The sequence below is a fragment of the Pleuronectes platessa genome, chromosome 9, assembly GCF_947347685.1.
Source record: "Pleuronectes platessa chromosome 9, fPlePla1.1, whole genome shotgun sequence".
In the NCBI taxonomy this organism is placed as follows: domain Eukaryota; kingdom Metazoa; phylum Chordata; class Actinopteri; order Pleuronectiformes; family Pleuronectidae; genus Pleuronectes; species Pleuronectes platessa.
The window spans coordinates 8,772,086-8,791,934 of NC_070634.1; the positions used below are offsets into that span (position 1 = coordinate 8,772,086).

General features: G+C 41.3%; 2 protein-coding genes across 2 annotated transcripts; both read left to right on the top strand.

The window, feature by feature from the left end:
- Positions 1-2,014: 2,014 nt before the first annotated feature.
- On the top strand, positions 2,015-4,600 carry si:dkeyp-51f12.2 (uncharacterized protein LOC100151460 homolog). The gene is made up of 2 exons (XM_053429814.1): positions 2,015-2,322; positions 4,363-4,600. The coding sequence occupies exons 1-2, from the start codon at positions 2,015-2,017 to the stop codon at positions 4,598-4,600; spliced, it is 546 nt and encodes a 181-aa protein (XP_053285789.1).
- Positions 4,601-9,477: 4,877 nt separating this feature from the next.
- si:dkeyp-51f12.3 (uncharacterized protein LOC107988041 homolog) lies at positions 9,478-14,190 on the top strand. The gene is made up of 3 exons (XM_053431095.1): positions 9,478-9,651; positions 9,770-10,076; positions 13,942-14,190. Exons 2-3 carry the CDS (start codon positions 9,811-9,813, stop codon positions 14,099-14,101), a joined length of 426 nt encoding a protein of 141 aa, XP_053287070.1. The 5' UTR covers positions 9,478-9,651; positions 9,770-9,810; the 3' UTR covers positions 14,102-14,190.
- The last annotated feature ends 5,659 nt before the right edge of the window (positions 14,191-19,849 follow it).

Below are 19,849 nucleotides of genomic sequence, written 5' to 3' on the forward strand. Positions count from 1 at the left end.
GAAGTGCGAGACATTGCTGTTGCACCTCTACAACTGTGTCTCAATTCAGGGGCGGCATCCTCAGGAGGACGTGGTCTTCATGACCCACGAAGACCGCCTCCTTTGTTGGCCTTGCCGACCACAAAGGCCAAATAAAAAAAGACTGAAAGACGCTCTGGTCTTCAGAGGCTTTCTGTGATCGGCTTCACCATCTCGCTCCGCCCTTATTGCTGTTTCTTAGCAACAGAACTGAAGTTGAACACGACAAGAAAGTTTTAATTTCAATTGCTTTTTTTGACATGTCCTTTTAAGTTGAAGTCCAATACTTAATACAATACTGGCAGCATTAGGCTGGGAAGGGTCCAACAGATGGCATCTTTGTTTCAAATTAACAAATATTACCATTCAAACATTCTAAACTACAAAGGTGAACACAGTAAAATGTACACCTGCTAAGTATCAAAATATTTGTGAACATGGTAGTATGCTGGTGTTGGCATTAAGCTCAAAGCACAGTGTCTATAGAGACCGTATAAAAAGATAGACGACAGAACTGCTCCCCAAAAGTGAAGCCGAACTATCTGCAGTACAGGTCATGAACCCCACCTCTTTTTGGTCCACAGTAAATGAAGTTTTTAAATAGATGGTTTCTGTCATAATTTCTCCACACACTGACACTTTTAATGTTTTCACTTTTCCAAGTAAGATCACATTTTCAAGTTAACTGATGATAAAAAAAATTGGTGAAATGTCATGAATGACGGCCGAGTCTGACCTCGGATCGGTACAGCGTGTTGTTCAACATGACCTCGACACCACAGAAGCACCCCCCGATCACTGCTGCACGGACCTGATGATAAGTCAATGTGGTCAATCATGGCATCAAAATTGAAAGAGGAAATGCTAGTATCCATGATATTTTTGTTACCTTTTTGTCCAATGTGCCTTGGTTGACTAACTGACAAACCCAGATTCAACTTCATAAATAATACAAAGGACATGACCTCAGAGTTCTCAGTTGTAGCTCCATTCTGATTTAGAGCCTGCAAGATCACATCAAATCCAGTCGTGACAGACTAGCAAGTCTAACTAAATGTGTAAACTAAACGTTTATGGGTTAGTAAAATACTAATTAACCCTTTAACATTATTTGAAGGTGGTTCAAATTATATTATAAATTATAACACTTGTAGGGATATTTCAAGTATTGAAAACTGAGCATCTTTATTAGACACTTAGAATTGCAAAGAATCTTAAGTTATAATGAGAATTGTTTCATAATGTGGTCTTTCAAGACAAAACTGCCAAAACGTTGTATTTAGAATTTAGTAAACTAATAACACATCATATTTTGCTAAAGGGTAGATGCCTACATGTCACTGTATTTCAAAATGTCAAATAACAAATTATGTTTAAAGATATTAGAAAACTTTCTTTCCCTATCTCACACACACACTCTCACACACACACACACACACACACACACACACACACACACACACACACACACACACAACACAAATACAAATACAAACACACACACACACACACACACACACACACACACACACACACACACACACACACACATGCACGCACACACAGGGCTAAAGTGGTACCCTTCAGACACATTAGACAGAGGGAGGGTGGGGCCCCAGTAAAGATTTCTTAATGGTCTCTGCTGTCCTCTCGTCTATCTGCCCTGATGATAAACACACAGCTACTCCACATTGATGCGCATCAAAGCCTTATTTTTCATCATTTTCCAAGAAATCATCAATTCCATCTTTACTACTGGATCTGAGATGACTTTTTATCAGTATGGATGAAAATGATGGGAACATATTAAGATTTGGTGAGCTTTTCCCTGTCATAACAGGATTTCTGTAAGTGTGGAGTAAATCACTTGGATGTCTGGTGAGTGTCAGAGCGCATGGGAAGCGCACTGTGTGGGACTGTTGGTGTGTGAGTGACTCTATCCCAGCCATACCAGCCTGCACAGTAACCTCAGAAACAACCACGCTCCCGGAGGAGGATGCCTTCCCTGCACCACGGAGCTATCCTCATCGGAGCCTTCCTCATTGTGACCGGGGGATCCACAGCCTTCCTGGCCTCGGCCCAGAGCCGCCTGCAGGCTTTCTCCCTCTGCTGCGTGGTGCTGGGGGTGGTCATGCTTATCCTGGGGCTTTTCTGGGCAGTGAACAGTGCCGTTAACTACAACCACCGGGACTTCGACCCAGAGTGCCCACATTATCCATATGACAACCCCAACTTTGGCAGCCATCCCCTCTTCACACCCCCAGGGAGCCGCTTCCCAGAGTCCCAGTCAGTGTTTCTGCCCAGGTGGGTGAAAGATGCTAGTCTTTTACATAATGCTGCTTTTCACAGGTCAAGCTGAATTAGTAAGTGTGATCAATTTCATCCTAGAGGAAGAAATATAAGACTCAAACTTTTGGGGTTAGTGGAGATAAACACGGGATAACAATAATATCTAATCCATTCTACCTGTTTTGATCAAATCAAGGTTTCCTATATCAGTTTTCATTAATGTCCTCTGGGATAGAGCTTTACATGCACACAAATAACTGTAGGGGCTTGTACACAGAACATGGCCGCACCTTTTCCGATAATTCCTTCTGTCTTTTCAATCTTTTCCTTCTAGCTTGTCATCTTTGCAAATATACATAAGGACCTTTAAATCTAAACCCTGGAAAAACTGCGCTTGAATAATAGAAACTGATTAAAATACTGCCATCTAAATGTTAGACTAAAGCTCAACCGAATTGATGACTTGAATTTGTAGGAAGGAGCAGTTTAAGTAGTATGAAGAGTTGGAAATGTAAAAAAAAAAGGAACGCAGAATGGAAAAGTGTAGCATAAGCAGTGTATGGTCATTAACAAATGATGTGAAAGGATGTTCACAAATGATTTCACAGCCTGCAGTTGTAAATAACCTTATGAAATTGCATTTACAAATATGAATTAATGTTAATTTCTAAAATAAAAAATAAATCTTACAAATTATAGTTCATATGTGAATGAAAGTTGTTCTGCTGTAGAAATATTTTGGGCATATGTGAAAAGGTTTTGTGCACATTGACGTAACACAAAGTTTTTGTTGCAAAATGGAATTTGAAAGGGTTTCTTTGACCTTGACTTATGCTCCTTGTGTAGCTAGAGTGATCTCTCTAAGATACTGAATATATATTCTGTGGGGGGGGGGGGGGGGGGGGGGGGGGGGAACCATGACTCTTTCATGATTACTTAAAACAGGAAGTCAAAATGATCCTTGTTGGACTATAATTAAGATGGCAGCTCAAAGAATGATTCAACAATCTCCTTCAGAAGAATTACATCCCAGTGGTAGGAGAAACGTTTAACATCCTGCTCCACAACAAATTGTCTCCTCTCTGCGGAACTAACACATATTTTAGAGTATCTATGTCTACTGGTTCAACATAAAAAACGAATGAAAAGTGTCAAACTAAACAAGAAATATGAAACAGAGAAGATAAATCATGTTAATTTGTATGCATGGGGCCAATTTTTTTTTTAATTCTCCTCAGTACCATCTACTGTCAAAAACAAGTAGCTGCAGGAAGTGAGATAGGGAAGAACAGGAAGTAGTGTTCAGGGACTTCTTTGTCCTTTATTTTATGAATACTGACTTACTTTAAAGCACCTGTTCACATTGGTTGTCAGTTATTTTCTCCACTGTTGCAATAACAGGTATTGTTTAGTATTTACAAAAGTGCTTGTTTGTATTTGGCAGCACATTATTAGAAATAGATTAATATAATTTGGTTCTCCCTCCATTAATCATGTCAAGTACAACAACTTCTTTGTTTTTTGGAAGATTCAATGCTGGAAAATATAATTTTAGGTTGACTGTGTAGTTAAAAAAACAATGTTGTCCACAACAACCTGTTATACTAGCTGTTTCACCCTGTTTCTGTTTTTTTAATGCAAGACTAAACTAAATGATTGCTTGCATCATATTTAATGCACAAGCATTCTGAACGTGTATTTGCCAGCTGTTCCTCTTACTCAGTGGGATTCAAAAATGCTTTCACAATCCAGAGATTGAAACCATTGAAACATAACATGTCTGGTTAGATGTCTGCTAGTTACTTAAATAAACTGGTAAAATATCAGCAAATAAACCTTGCTTACACTAAAGTCATCGTTGCAGACCATTGCTGTCATAATAAGACTTTTATCAACCCTCACAGCCAACATATCTAATATAGCTCTGTGAAAGCCATGACAGGAATTATAAATATCAACGAACAGATCACACCCACCTGACATTTAGGATCTGATGTGTAGCATCTTCAACATGGTTTTATTTCACCTGTGTTCTTCCTGCCTCTGTTTTAGCAGGACGATGGAACGCCAAAGGCATGGAACTCCTGGCGAGGAGTTCGACTACCCTCCGATGGACTCTGGTGGTTTCAGTCCAACGCCTCACCCTCCTCATTGGCTGGGACCCCCGCCTCCCTATGAAGTTGCCATCAAGACCACGTGCAGCTCCACACACCTGCGGCGTGCATACTCAGACACGCACCTGGCGACAGAGCTGCTGTCTGGACGCTCAAGAGAGATCAGCTTTGAGGTGTGACGCTGGATGACGTGGACGCCACACCACTCTGTTCATCAGAACAAAAGATGATTGAACCAGAGACTGAGATCACTCAGGCTGTATGGAAACTGTATTTTGACAGCAACAAACGTATTCAAACAGTTGGAGCATGCTTCTTTCTTGGGTCCTAGCATGATTTCTGTAATAACAAAGCAGGTGTTAGCAAATATTCAAATATATGGTGAAAATAAAGATGTGTGGTCAAGGAGCCACCAATAGCTCTGTCTTAGGGAACATTATGCAAGTGTATAAAACAAACATTGCGACACAACTTGTACCAAGTTTGGTTGAGACCAGCTGGTTCTACAGAGTCGGGGCTAGAGGGATACAGCTAATAATTTGTCATATTGAGAACAGGCCTTTTTGTCTTTCACGCCCACCTACACCTCTAAACTGCACACATCGGATGGTAGTATTGAGAAAGATTTAAACTAGTGATCTGAACCATAAACTCAGTTTATATACTTATGTTAAAAATCAAGTTGGGTAATTTTCTCACAGAATTCTAGAGAAAATTACATCTTTAATCAACCAGTGGTAAAGACCTCTGCTGGAAATACAAGTTTCACAAACGTCTGCATTGGCTACACTCTCTGGTACCTGAGTCTATGACCATTTTATTATATACAGCCAAATTACAGACTTCAATGTGATGCATGGTCACACTGAAGAGGATTCATTTAATCAAACAGTTACGATATTATACACAAAAGATCAAAATTATTGTTAGATTCATCTGAATGTGGATAATGACTGTATTTAAAAAATATATATATTTGATGATCTCCTTGTATTTAATGATGAAAAAGTCAAACTACTACGACAGGCCTATTCTCAGTTATCATAATTATTTGTTCTTAATTAGAATTGAATTACAATTAATACGAAAACGAAGAAATGCTTTTTTAGTGCAGTAACCAAAGGGCTTTAAAAAGAATCTGACACTGATACAAAACTTGAGTTTTAAACTGAATTTGTGGTTTCACATGGAGCTTAAAACCAGCAAAAGTTTAGATAATGTTAATTTACCATATTTACGTGAATTTCGGGAAATTAGTTGCAATTGTAAGAGGAGCACAGACGAAATCCTGGCTTGAACTGGCTGCAGATTTTTTTTCTCTATTTCTAGTCTATATGCTGTGATCCTTGGGAATCCAGTGGGAGAAGCAAGAATGTCAGTTTTCCTCCCACCAGGATTAACATGCTCCACCACAGGATAGATGTGAAAATCCATTTTGGGCAGCACACCCAGCCTGTGGAGGACTTTCAGTTTGAGTGCCCCACATGTACTCATCAGTTTGTTGAAAGCAGCGGAACTATGACTCATCTGACCAGATGTTTTTCCACTCCACCGCCAGCCATTATTATCACAGCTTGACCTGTTGTAAGGATAGAATCTCAATGATTTAAAGGATCACATCAGTACTTTTACTGTTTTGTACATCTCTATGGTGCCTTTCTATCTCTCCAGACTCCCATTGATAACCATACTTGTCAATGCAATTTGCAAATGATATTGCAAACTTGGAAGTTGTTGAAAAAAAAAAAAAACTCTCAACATGGCTTGAGTAGGCCAACAAGGAAGTAGTCAAAATGTAAATATCTTTAACAAATACCTGCATCATATGAATGTAGCACAATGCAACAAAACAATAATCATTAATAATCAAAGAAATAAAGATGATGCAATAAACACTATGAAAGTTAAACTATCTTAGAGTAAGTCAGCTCGGAACCTCTGAAGGTCGATTTGGTCAGTTATTGAAAATAAGAAAAGAATTGCACCTAAAAAAGAAAATTGTTGGATCAGCTAAAGAAACTACAGTTATTTAATGGGAACATACAAATGAATTAACTTTATTCAACTTGAAGCTCGATATTTTATTTCATTTTTATTTTTTCGTTTTTTTAATGTAGAAAATGCATTAAAATCCTCAATAACTTTTTTCCTGGCTTACTCCCAAGCATTAGATTGTGTGTCATATATTATTAACAATTAAAAAAGATAAGCATATAAGGTTGATTAAAAATGTGTATAAAAATGCACAGTATATGTTATAGTCAGCCATCACACATTTACTGTATTGATTTTTTTGTGCAGAGGAAGAAGAGGAGTCCCTCAGCTTTCATTACCTCGACAATAAAATTCTGAAATGTAGAGGACCACAAATACACACACACACACACACACACCACTGCCAGAGGAGAGCAGATATTAATCATTTATAAACATCTGCTTTTTCCTGGGAAAGAGAAATTATCAAGGGAAAATCTTGTGAAATGTTGTTAACCCCTCTGATTATGTGTTTACATTACATTACATTACATTTTTTGCTGAAGCTTTTATCCAAAGTGACTTAAAATAAGTGCATTCAACCATGAGGGTACAAACCAAGAACAACAAGAATCAAGAAAGTATAATTTCTTCAAAAAAGAAAAACTACAAAGTTCTATAAGTGATGGCCATTTAAGTGCTACAAAATTGTTAGTTAAACATTTTATTCGAGGTATAGTCGGAAGAGGTGTATTTTTTGTTTGCGGCGGAAGATGTTTAGTCTTTCTGCTGTGCTGATGTCATTGGGTAGCTCATTCCACCATTTAGGAGCCAGGACAGAAAACAGTCGTGATTTTGATCAGTCTTGTCAAAGTTAACTTTCAGGTTGTGTGCGGACATCCACTAAGATGTCAGTCAGACAAACAGAGATTCATGCTGCTACCTGTGTTTCAGAGTGGGGAAAAGAGAGGATTAGTTGGGTGTCAGCATAGCTGTGGTATGAAAAGCCATGTGAGTGAATGACAGAGCAGAGAGAGTTGGTGTAGAGAAGAGGAAAGGACCCAGGACGGAACCTTGAGGGACCCCCGCAGTGAGAGACCATGTCCTCTCACAGCTCAGACACAGCTCCTCTCCTGTTTAATTGAATTAACTAACTTTATTTAATGAAACAGTGACATGGATAAAATATCTTAAGCAGCGAAATCTGCACTAGAGTAATATCAAATCCTCATCGTCAAACATCTGGACTCTGTGATTTGAGGCTACAATCCGTTGCTGGCTGGAGTGTCAAAATTACAGCCTAAAGTGGGCTGGAGTCTTGGAAAATGTGAATAAAATTATGCATAAATCTTTTTGAGATTTTTCATCTGACAAAATTGTGGAGCCATACAAATACTGTGTCTATGGCTTCAATATGCTACTATATAGCATAATATGGAGATCACCAAACAGTGCATTTAGTATCTGTTCTGTTGCTTTCAATCATGTCAAGTACATTTTTATGAATATTGTTGGGATTTTATCTTATTATGAGAAAGTGTAAAAAAAGATTCCCTCCTTAAATATCAAGACTATAAACCTTCCTATGAACCGTAATGCCCTGAAAGCAGCTTTTTGACACTCTTCCATGATATCAGGACTCGATATAATAAATCGCTCAGTTGTTTGCATCCTCAAATGTCTTGGTTCTCCAAAAACCTAAGATATGCACTTTACCATTGTAACAGGAGCAGACAAACCAGAATATATTCAGATTTAAGAAAGCTGATTAAAAATACTTAGGGATGAATTTATCCGTCAGTTAGTGATCGATCAATTATTGTAGCCTTACTACATATCTTAGTTAAGTTTTTACATCATGTAATGTTGAATGATGATGTGATTGATGAATCAAATTAACAGCAGAAGTGGTTCTAAAATCACATTGTTGGGGTTGGAACACAGAAGACGTGCTGATCATGTTTCACAAACCAAATCAACCCATTCCTGACTTTCATCAGATCATAAACCTTATACAGCTTTTATATTCTTTCCACAAATCTTAGTTTTATGCTAGTGTTTTTTTGTGGTGGGTTGATGGATTTTTTTATTAATACATTTAATTAATTAATCAAAGGATCTATGATCACAAAAGAGGAGTAATGGAAGTGGTAGAAAGGTTAAGGGCCATTCAAGGGTTAATTTGCAAGTCAAAGAGGCTGAAGGACATCTGAGGCTCTCAGGCAGAAAGTGAAGAGATTATGGGTGTTTGTGATTACAGATCTGTGAAGGCTACAGTCAGTTATTAAACTACTTCTCCTTTTCATTTACCTACTAAATATACAAATATTAGACTCTCTTGCTAACCATTCATCTTATCAGCTTCACACTTGGTAAGTGTGTTGTTAACGGCTCAAGGAAGAGTAGTTTTGGCTATGGTGCAATTTGGACCCATGATATGCTAAAGATTAATAAAATAGTATAAACAGCCTAAATGCCTGAATGTCTGCTGGTATCCTCCTCTTAGTTACTTCAGCTATCGGGAGTTCTCGTGATACTCCCAAGTTCTCACTGCAGCAGTAGGAGGAGGATAATAGAGAACATTTAGGCCAAACGGTGTAAATGATGCGTTTCGAGTTGAATGTAAATGTCGGGGCTTATGGACACATGGATGACACCACAGGAGCAGCACGGAGGCATTATTTAAATAATTGGTTACCATTTACTTCAGGTGTATTGGATTTGGGTGCGACACTGTTTAGCCCTGGGACTTCAAAAGTGTTTAGTGGACTCAAACACTTAACCCACCCCTGCATCAGCATATCGATGAGTAGATAATGAGTGCCTTTTCATTTTGGGTTGAACTATCCCTTTAATTGAAATTGAAAAGAGTAATTTTCTCAGTGAATGTTATACACTTCCATTCAAACTGAATTAATAGGTAGATTTAAATCACGGCTCCACACTCCGGATCAGTAGGTGGCGGTAATGTACCAATTACACTGGTTGCCACCGCCCTTAAAAAAATCCAAAAAAACGACGAAGAAGAGGCAGCGCGGGCGACAGCATATCTATGGGCGACAGGGCGGCGGGGAGGCGGACCATGAGCGAGGGGAGGCGGCGGCTCCGATCGCTGTCTGAGGCGCGCGCTGTCTCCCGGAGTTTGTTACTTCTTCATTTCTTCCAGGAAGCCGCATCACGACAACAGCTGAGGTCGATGGGAACGAGAAGAGAAATGAAGAAGTTCTCCGCTGATCGTCTCCTCACTTCCTCTCAGGTAGAGATGTCTGAAAACATGTTGCATTCACCCAGGAGTCACATCTGTTTCTCCATCTCACCTCCACTCCCTCCTCCTGGCTGCGCTGTCTCGCTCCTCTCTCCCCTCTCCCCTGCAGACCGCCGCGGAGGTGTAGGCGCAGCTTCAGCGGCGGAGGAGATGTCGCACCCCAAGAGGATGCTGCTGTTTCTAGGCGTTTTTCTGATGATTGTCGGGGGGGTCATGGTCCTGGGCGTGGCCCTGCCCTTTCAGTCCGCCCCGTTCTTCGTGGTCGGGGTCTTCCTGGGAATGGGGGGTCTGAGCCTGCTGGTCAGCGTGCTCTGCATGGCCATGCAGAACATCCAGGTGGCGGTGCCCGGACACTTCCTCCTTCACCCCCGCACAGGCACACGCTTCAGCCCGCCGCAGGCTCTGGCTATACAGAGGTGGTCCACTCAGTGCTCACCGTGTTGCATAAGACTAGTGACAGGGCTTTAGATACTTGGTCTCATAAGATGTTCGAATGTAGGTGGTCTAAGAAAGTTTGTGGGATGGTTCTCCACCCGGGGTTAGTGGCCCTCAGTGGAGTCCCAGGGTTAATTAGAGGGAGACAGAAGGATGTATGATGGGCTAAAAAAAGGCTTCAATAATAATAATAATAATAATAAAGTATTATAGCACCTTTCAAAACCCACTTATAAAGTGCCTTACAAGTTAAAAATGAGAAATTGAAGGCAAACAAAGAATGGGACACTAAGTAGATAAGTCATTTGAAGATCACAGCATTACAGCACAAATGCAAAAATAGAAAGGGTTACTAATAAAAAAAAAGGGTGATAAAATAAAACTGAAATTGTTCGTAAGATCAGAACTAAGAGAAATAGAATTTGTCTGTAAGATACATTTAAAAAGGGGTTTTCCAGGCAGATCTCCTCAGGGAGGTTGTTCAATAGAGTGGGGGCCCTGACAGAAAAGGTCCTCGTGCACAGCGGAGCATGTGAACTGTAACGTGGGACAGATAGACAGTCATTTAACAGTCCGTAAGTAAACCTGACGTCTAGCCTGAAACAGTGAAAGTTTATGTCTAACAATAGCCCAAGTGTAGCCTGGATGCCAGACGAACTTAGCCCCGCCCACAACAATTTGGTCGGGCAGTTCGGTCTGGAGTCGCTCCATTGGGAAAAAATTATGGCCTGACCGGGCCAATCAGATTGTCAGGGCGGGCTTTATACGATGATTGACAGATGATCAACGGTAACGTAATCAACCACGTCATCACAGTGCCCTCGGGTTGAATTCGTTTTCAACAAACATGCCTGCCGCTGGCGAGCTGAGATGTGTAGATGCTGCCATTGAGTCTGTTTTAGAAGACATCGACAGCGCATTCAGTTTGAAAGAGGAACACAGAACGTGGAGGCGACGCCAGAGCACCGCGCTAATCCCTATCGCCCGGCGCTTGGCTGTTCACAACGGACACTGAAGCGACGCTGAACCGCCGGGCAGCGCTAATAATATCACCCGTTGATCCAGTAGATCGCTGCACGGCTTTGTGCCGGTCACACCGGAGGCTGAAGCACCGCGCTGCGCCAAGGCTGCCTCGCGGTGCTTCAGCCTCCGGTGTGACCGGCACAAAGTTTTAACATGGGACTGGATGGGAGCCAGCTGTTATTTAAGGCTTGGCGCTGCGCTGAAGCGTCCGGTGTGAACCCAGTAAATAACTCACAATGCGTTGCTTAGCATACGTCACATACTACGTTGCTCTGATTGGTTGTAGGTCTATCCAATTGAGCGAAGAGGAATTTTACTTCCTGGTCAGTTGAAACACGCCCCATAATTTTTTCCCAATGGAGCGACTCCAGACCGAACTGCCCGACCAAAATGTTGTGGGCGGGGCTAAGTTCGTCTGGCATCCAGGCTAGCCCAAGTGCAGTCTAGCCAACAATTAGATTGAACGATCACATAAATTCATCTGATCGACACCAAAGTAATGTTTGAAAGATTCACATTTTACTGACATCTGCTAACAGATCCTAAAGCGACCAACTACCACAGGGAATTGTCTAAAAAAGTATCTTTTTGAGGGTCTATAGGCAAAGCAGTGCTTTGAGCTAAATCCTAAAAGTACTAATGTACTAAAAGTAATAATACTAACATAGTGATGGTTAGACGGTATGTTTATCAAATTCCCTTACTTAGTGTTGAGTGTTAGTATGCTAATATTAGTGAAAACTCACAAAAGGCTGCTGATATGAATATAAATAGTTTTAAAGGGATTTAGTGTTGAAACCAAAGTTTCAAGTTAAAGTTAAAGTTTTGATCTAACGATGCTAGATATGAAATTAAGGTATTAAAATTCATTCCAAGGGGGATTGAACAAGTTTGCACTTTGGATAACAGACTTTTTAAATACATCGTGGTTATCAAACAACTTTGCCATATTTTAAATCACAGGGTTAGGGTTAGACTGCCATTTCACATTGACTGTGTAGTAGCAATCGGAGTAACTAATTCAAACTAAACTTTCAGGAACATTAACGTCAATAATAAATTAACATAAATGTCAACAATCTTTGATAAAAACGTATATGATTCGTAGGTTGGCTATAAGTTTGGTGTTTTGGTCTCGTTCACTAACCCTGAGGAGATGGGGTATATGACATATACTGCAGCCAGCCACCAGGGGGAAATGAAGATGCTTTGGGTTCACTTTTGGGGAGCAGCCATGTGGTCCATAGTCACATACAGTTGTTATTTTAACATTCAAAGTGAGTAACCTCCAGCTTCACTTGTACGCACACATACGGACAAATTGCAGAGCTCACCATCCTGGGAGAAGAACTGACAAACACTGTGGTTGTTGAACAGATCTCTTGGACACACCATCATGTGTTAGGTTAAGAGCCAAGTTTGACAAAGAACAGAGGAGGGCTCCAGCAACTTGAAAAACACTGTGACACTAAGAATAGGAGAGCAGCAGATTTTGTGATTATGAGCTGATTGTAGAAGTAGGTCATGGAGAAAACAGCAGACACATGCATGTGGATGACAGACTCCCCCTGGCATCGTCTGAAGAGATCTGCGATAGCCTGCTCATTGGGACAAGACGTGTTCTGCTCATTGTTCCGGCCTTCGAAGAGAGCTGCCAGGAGCACTGCTTCCATCATCGAGAGCCTTTCTACCTCCACACACGGAGCTGACCAAACTCACAACAAGCAGCACACTCAAGACTGAACTAGCTTTTAAACCCAGAAAATGGACAAAGCATTTAAATGTTTGTTTTAGAATTAGAATAGTGAAATAAAATCCCCTCTGGGAAAATAAAAAGTGCAAGCTGGAGAATGAACCTTTAGTGGGAAATGTGAATGGACAAGCAGCTGAAGGGAGATTGTCAGCGGAGTGTGCAGGAAAGAAATGCAGCATAGTGAGCTGAAGTTGAAGCAGCCGGGATTCATCCATTTTATTTTGCTACAAAGAAATATTTAAACGTTATTTCCGGATGTGGACTTGTACGGCTGTGCCCATCTCGTAAACATTAAACACAATTTTTGCTTTTATATTTCTCATGAATGTAGATGGGTAGCTAGCTAGGCAGGAAGAGGGTGTCTCTATTTTTAAGCCTGTCTGCTTGGTTCTGATTATTTAACTATTTCTCTAAGTGCAACTGTCGTCAATGGACTCAAGTTTGAATCACTGGGTTAGGGTTAGGGTCAGGGACACACAACAGGTTTGGAACTATAGGACTGTAACAATAAGCATAGCCACTGTTCGTTTTTTTAGGGGGGGGTTTTCAAATGTTATTGAATCCCCAACATTTGGAACAGGAAAGAGAAGAACACTGAAGGACATGTTTACATAGTTAACAAAAATAACCAAAGAAGAGAAAAGAGGTGAGGATGTGTGTGTGTACGTGTCTCACACAGTCTCCACGTCCAGATTTCAATCCGTATACAGACAAAGTGGAGTTATAAGTCTGGTCAATAAGACTGTAAAAAAAAAAGTTAGAATTTAAAAGAGTTAAAGTATTCGATGAAATGTATTCCCAGAAAGGAGTCTCAGTTTAAGTGAAAAGAGATGAAAGGATATGACGTGTGGTTGCTGAAATGAGTGGAAGATTGGTGTTCTAAGTTACAGGGTAAATATTGTTACAAATTGATTATTGGCTGAGGTGTAAGTGCTTAAATTTGAGGGGTCAGGTGGACTGTAATCACTGAGAGGAGCTAATTGTCAGTTTATAAAAGCTGAAATGATTTGTAGTGTCAGTTAAAGTTGGTTTGAAGTAAGTAACTTCTCTTTGCTTTTCCTCGCCCTCAGGAGGTTGGATCGAATTCGTCGGGAGATGTCAGCGGACTCTGTCGGACAGAGACCGGAGCCTGAGCCCCCCCTCCCGTCCACCCCACCACCCTGGACTATGGAGCCGCCTCCGTCCTACGACACAGTGATGAAAAGCCAGGAGCAGAGGGAGCAGCTGTAGCCCCTGGTCGGACATCTTTACTTTGTGCCAGTGCCTTCTGTCTTCTCAGTGAGAACCTTTAACCAACTGTAATGGAACATTTATTACATTTCACAGCAAAGACAATTATCAATTCTGGTTCATACAATTCTACCTAGCTGCGGCTAGGGACCAGAGCACCCTGTCACTTAGTAAGACTGGGTCAATGGCCCAGAACAATGGAATCACATTTGATTTATACTAAATAAGCCCCTCCTTTCACAGAGGTAGAATGTTTATCCAATCAGCTCTCTGCGTGTTGTCTTCAGGCTTAGATTTGGTCACCTCCAATCTAAATGAAGGACCCCTTCAAAAGTCTCACTACACATCAACATCAGGCCTAGACTCCAAGTCTCTCTTAGACCCCCGTCTCTGCTGGATGACCCATGAAAGAGTCTAGGTGTGAAAACCTTTTGTCTCAGCAGAGGCACAGACGAATCTCTAACGAATACACATCTGAGTCTCCTAAGCTGACCCCCACATGTTGCAGTTCTTGAACCACACAGAAATACATCTCAGAATAACATTCCCATCTATAACTGTCATTCCTTGCATGAAACATAACTAAATATAAAATCTGCCATCACACCAACACTCGGTGCTATCGGTGAACTCGCTGCAATGGGCCTGTTGTGCCTTAACACAGCCAGGCTGATCCCAAGCACAAGCCAAGGAACAAGAAGAGACCACAGCTGGTTAAAGATGTACAAACTGAACCTCAGTGTGGCCGCCATGTCAACTACATGTGTGTTGTTGGGATTGTTGGTGGAAAGCATTGAAATGACCACTACAGCTGCTTCACTGATCACTAAGCGTCCGTGTTCAGACCAGCGTCGTGTAGCTTTCACAGCAAACTGAAGAGAAGCGTGCCAACAGATTGGCTCGGAGCCTCCTGTAGACAGCTCATTCTGATTTGTTTGGGGCTGCCTGAACTTATGTGATCTATTACTGTGGCTGCACTTCTCTTGGAACACAAGGTCTTTCCTCAAGGCTCCTCTTTGTATCTGCATTCTTTCCTGTCATAACGCTGCACACGATTCTTTGATGGCTTTCTCCAACGCAAGGTGCCTTAACCAGTGACAGCAGAATGTTAACAGTGTAGTTTTATTTATCTCCCTGCTTTGTTACCAGTATGTCCCCTGTTTGGTGTTGTGAAGTTACTATAAACTGACCCGAGCTCTCTTTGGGTGGTGTCGCTCTTAAAAATAATGATGGTGGATTGGATGGGTTGTTTATATTTAGGGGAGAAGCGATGTGGGGAAGGGTTACACTGTCCCATTTAAAATAATTTCCCAATCCAAACAAACACTAACTCAGTGCTGTGCAGCAGCTGAGTCGCGAGTGTCCTTGTTGCCTGCAGCTCGAGGCAAGGTGACCTATTAGGTAAACACACTCACCTGCAATTCTATACCTGACCTGACCCAGCTGTCTGCAGGCTGTAATAAGCAGCAGAGTGGAACCCTGGCTGCGTTTTCTCCACCCTCACCTTCAAGTCCTGACACAACAACACCAGATCTTTTCTCGCTGTAGCTTTAGCCAGCAGGCGCTTGCAGCGATGGTAGAGGGGAAGCCGTATCGGTACGGGCTGATAGTGGCAGGTCTGTGTGTGGTGGCCGTCGGCCTCTTCATCATGACTCAGGAGCGACCGCACGTCTATGCCACGATGTGTGTCCTGGGCGTCACCATGGTGTGTGTCGGGACTACGTGGAGCCTGTGCCAGTGCTATCCCAAGGTAGAGACACACTGTGTGTTAGAAATAATTAATCGTGTGAATGCTTTCAAGCCAGCAAAAATTGATTTGTTAATGGAGAGTGTTTGTTCAGGTCACTTTGGCTGCTCAGATTCAGGAGAAAAATCCAGAGGATCTAGTTTGTACTTCAGCTGAAGCAACAGAACAAAGGTACTGTTGCACATTCACAAACACTAATGGCCCACGGACAAGTGGGTGCTCACAAAATCTTCAATCGTCCTGTGGTCTGTCAGTGGTGGAGCTCAGACATCATCTAGCTGGTCAATATGGTGACAGCAGTAGGGTTATGTGTCTGAAGTGGGGGTCTGTACGAATACACTGTTGATACTAAGCTGTGTAATTTACAGGAAAATGATTGGTGATGTAAAGACAACAGAGCAGAGGAGGGACGTGAAGGAGAAAGTGAAGGAGAAGTGGAATAGAATAAAAAACAGCGAAATTCTCCTGTTAAACCCGTATGAATATTAATATGGACCAGGCATCTGCTCCAACTTTCTAGAAATGATGCCAAAATATCCTTGATACAATCTCTGCCATCTTGTGAGACAGGGTCTGTGCATCATGATGGTGGAGAGCCATAGTATCCAGGTCCCGCTGATACACATGGTCCACCAATCATGAGTCAGTCTTAGCTGTCAATCATCACGTTTAAAAAAAAAAGGAGCACTGTATTCACATCAGTGTGATAAGAAATACCTTAATGACAGAAACGATCTTTGAGAACAATTCAGTTGAAGTATACATTACATTTTTTAGTTCATGCCATGACCCATCCGCTAACATTGAGGAGGTAGGGATTATGATCTATACTGCAGCCAGCCACCAGGGGGCGATCAGGACACTTTGGCTTTACTTTGGAAGAGCAGTTATGTTGTCCATCTTTATATTCAGTCCGCGGTTGTAGCAGAAAAGGACAGATTACTTTGGAATATAAAGACAGAGAAAGTGAATAAGTAATACCCACTCACCACATGACAAAGACCATTAATTTTTCTTTGATTAAGTGGTTTTCAATTTTCTTCTGGCATGCCAGATGCCTATAAATGCCCGGCACCACATTTGGCACACATGAGGCAGCTCATACGTTTATTTTTAGTGAGACAAAGGTCAACACAACATCATCATCAAACTATTCTTGGTTTATTCTTCCTACATAAATCATGTTCACTCAGCTTAGTTCCACTCCATACTTCCCCCCAGTTATTGTTGCATTGCCAGTGGTTGAAAAAAAGTCTGAACCAAGCAGCTCCTCCTCATGTGAGTGTTTATGATCTCATGACTGCTGCTCAGCAACCAGATAAAGACGTGCATGATCAGCAAAACCTTGCCTCCAATTTAAGAAACAGTCAGAAAATTGGGACAAAATGCTGGAGCCCGACTGCTTTCATCTGTCCCCCTGGCCCCCTTCTTTTGATTTCATTTTAGGCATGCTGATGCTCTACCAGGTTTCTGTGACCAGAAGTCGAACAGCAGCAGACTGATGAGCCAGTGTCACAGCTGTCCCACACTGCACCTGGTCTGAGGCACTGCATGCTACCACACTGAAGTCTGCACGGAGATGAGGGGCTGCTGTTTGATGCAATTTTATGACCTGTTTAAATTTGTACAAATAATAGAAATAATAGTGATTCTTTATGAACTGTTTTCTACCGCTTATTGTCACTGTGACGTGCCCTAAGACATAAAAATACTCTGCTTGAAAAATAATTTGTCTTGGGTGGTATTTTGAGGTCTTGTGATGGACGGATGGTGTTGGATGTCCAGGGTGTACCCCCCCCCACCCCCTACGCCCAGTGTCAGCTGGTATCGATAATGGACGGATGGTATTTTGACAAAAAATTTTAATTGGCTATTTATGAATAGTTAAAAGTGTATGCTCCTTTTCCCTCACTGAAGCAAAATCATAAATTCGCAAATGTCTTATCATTCAAAAGTTGAGCATATGTGTGGTGGAGATTTAATATCACACCTGTTTATGTTCAATAATTAGACTAGAATGGCTCCAAGTTCAGCACATGACGAACTCTGCACCGTGAAATTCAAGCAGAGCTCTGAAGTAACAAAATGAAGAGTTGAGGAGGATGCAGATTAAATTGCACAGTAATTCCAGGAGATGGCAATATTTACTCTGAGAGAGAAAGGATCCAGAGGGACAGTGAGTGACTCTCTCTCTCACTCACACACCCACACACACACACACACACACCCACACACACAGGAGGGACATGATGGTCCTATTATTTTATGTGCTGCCTTCAAATGCACCTTGTGGGATTCTGGTGACAATGTTGCATATATGAAATCCTTGTCCAGCAGCCACAGAGACTTAGGTAACAGTAAAGCAAGGCAGCAGGTGGGTAATGTAATGTGAGACATGGAATATGGCAGAGGGAAAAGATTAGGAGCGCCATCATCTCTCTCTGGGGTAATCAATTGTCATGATTGCTATCCTATTTCTGAAAACATCAGCAAACACGTCACAACCTGTGAACTCTGAGATTTAAGAAAATTCCTATGTCAAGTTTCATAGGAGTCGGGTCCTTCACAGGGACAATACTCGTCAACTGGGTAAACAGAAAACTTAATAACAGCATTACACCGACACAACCGAACCTTGTTTTTACAGCAAATATATATATATATTTATTTATATAGACATACGCACATCTAAGCTCCCATGGTAACGCATTGGAAAGCACTTGTGCTTTTGACCATATAAAACCTGGACTCACATCAGTGGCTCAGTATTTCACTGTTATCAAGATAGTACTAAACACCTATATGGAAGAGTGCACAACATGCATAGTGCATGTTAACCACAGATGTGTTTCCTCTGCAGAGAAGTGTTCTCTCTTAAACAGAAATACCTGGACAGATTATATTGAAACTTCTTGAAAGGATGCACTATGAGCCCATGTTGGTGCAGAGCCCCATCCTGGAATTTATAACATTGATGAAAAAAATCTGACATATTCAAGGGGACTCAATTTCTTTTTCAACTGCCATATGGTAACAAATAGGACAAGAACCCTGTGATGATAAACAATCTGTAGCTGAGAAACAAAATGTGGCCTTAGCTTTAAGGCTTGTTTTAATTGCAGGAGACTGTGGGGTCCTGGTGGAGGATTGTGCTCTACTGAGAGTACTCCTGGTTAATTAAGAGATTAACAACCCTTTTGAACCATGCACCTGGGGCAAGAAGTCTTTTTCCTTTGTGTAACAGACAAAAGATCCACTCTGCATATAGGAAATAAAGCCTCTCCCCACAATGTTTCACTTACTGAAATCATCAAGATAAATCCATGATACCCCATCACGACATAACCAGGGATATTTCTCAGACTGGACAAAGCTGGTCGGGCTGGTTCATGTAAGTGTTTTCTCAGGTGGAGTATGATGAGTGACATTATGTGGACTAGTCTGTACAACTGAATGGCCCCTAAATCAGACTCTAAACCAGCACTCACCAGCCCACAAGGCCACAAGACTGAAGGTGACAGAGCTTTTGCTGACAGGGACCTTTTAACCCCCCTCCCCCCAAAAAAAAACCAATTGGCTTTCAAATGATTGTTTGTTTTACTTTCATAATTTTCTTTCGCTATTACTTTAAATGAAGTTGGATATTTGTATCTGCTGTCTTTGACTTTAAATGATATTGTTTTAATTTCGCTTTATGTATTTCATTTTTTGCTTTTGTGTGTTTTGTTTGTCCTCTTTGTGAAGCACAGGCTGTTTTGATTAGTGTTATATTATATTATTATGAATTATTATTATACTACATATTTAATTTATCATTATAACCAAGGTCTCGTTAAAAACGAATTATAGACACACATACGATCCCTGTTCATCCTCAGTGAGCAGAGACATGCAGCATTTGCTCAGGTATATCCTTGCACTGGCATGAATCTCACATTTTCCTCTTTAATTGCACTTTATAACACAGCACCTACAAATCAACATGAGCAGAGGAAGTGTTT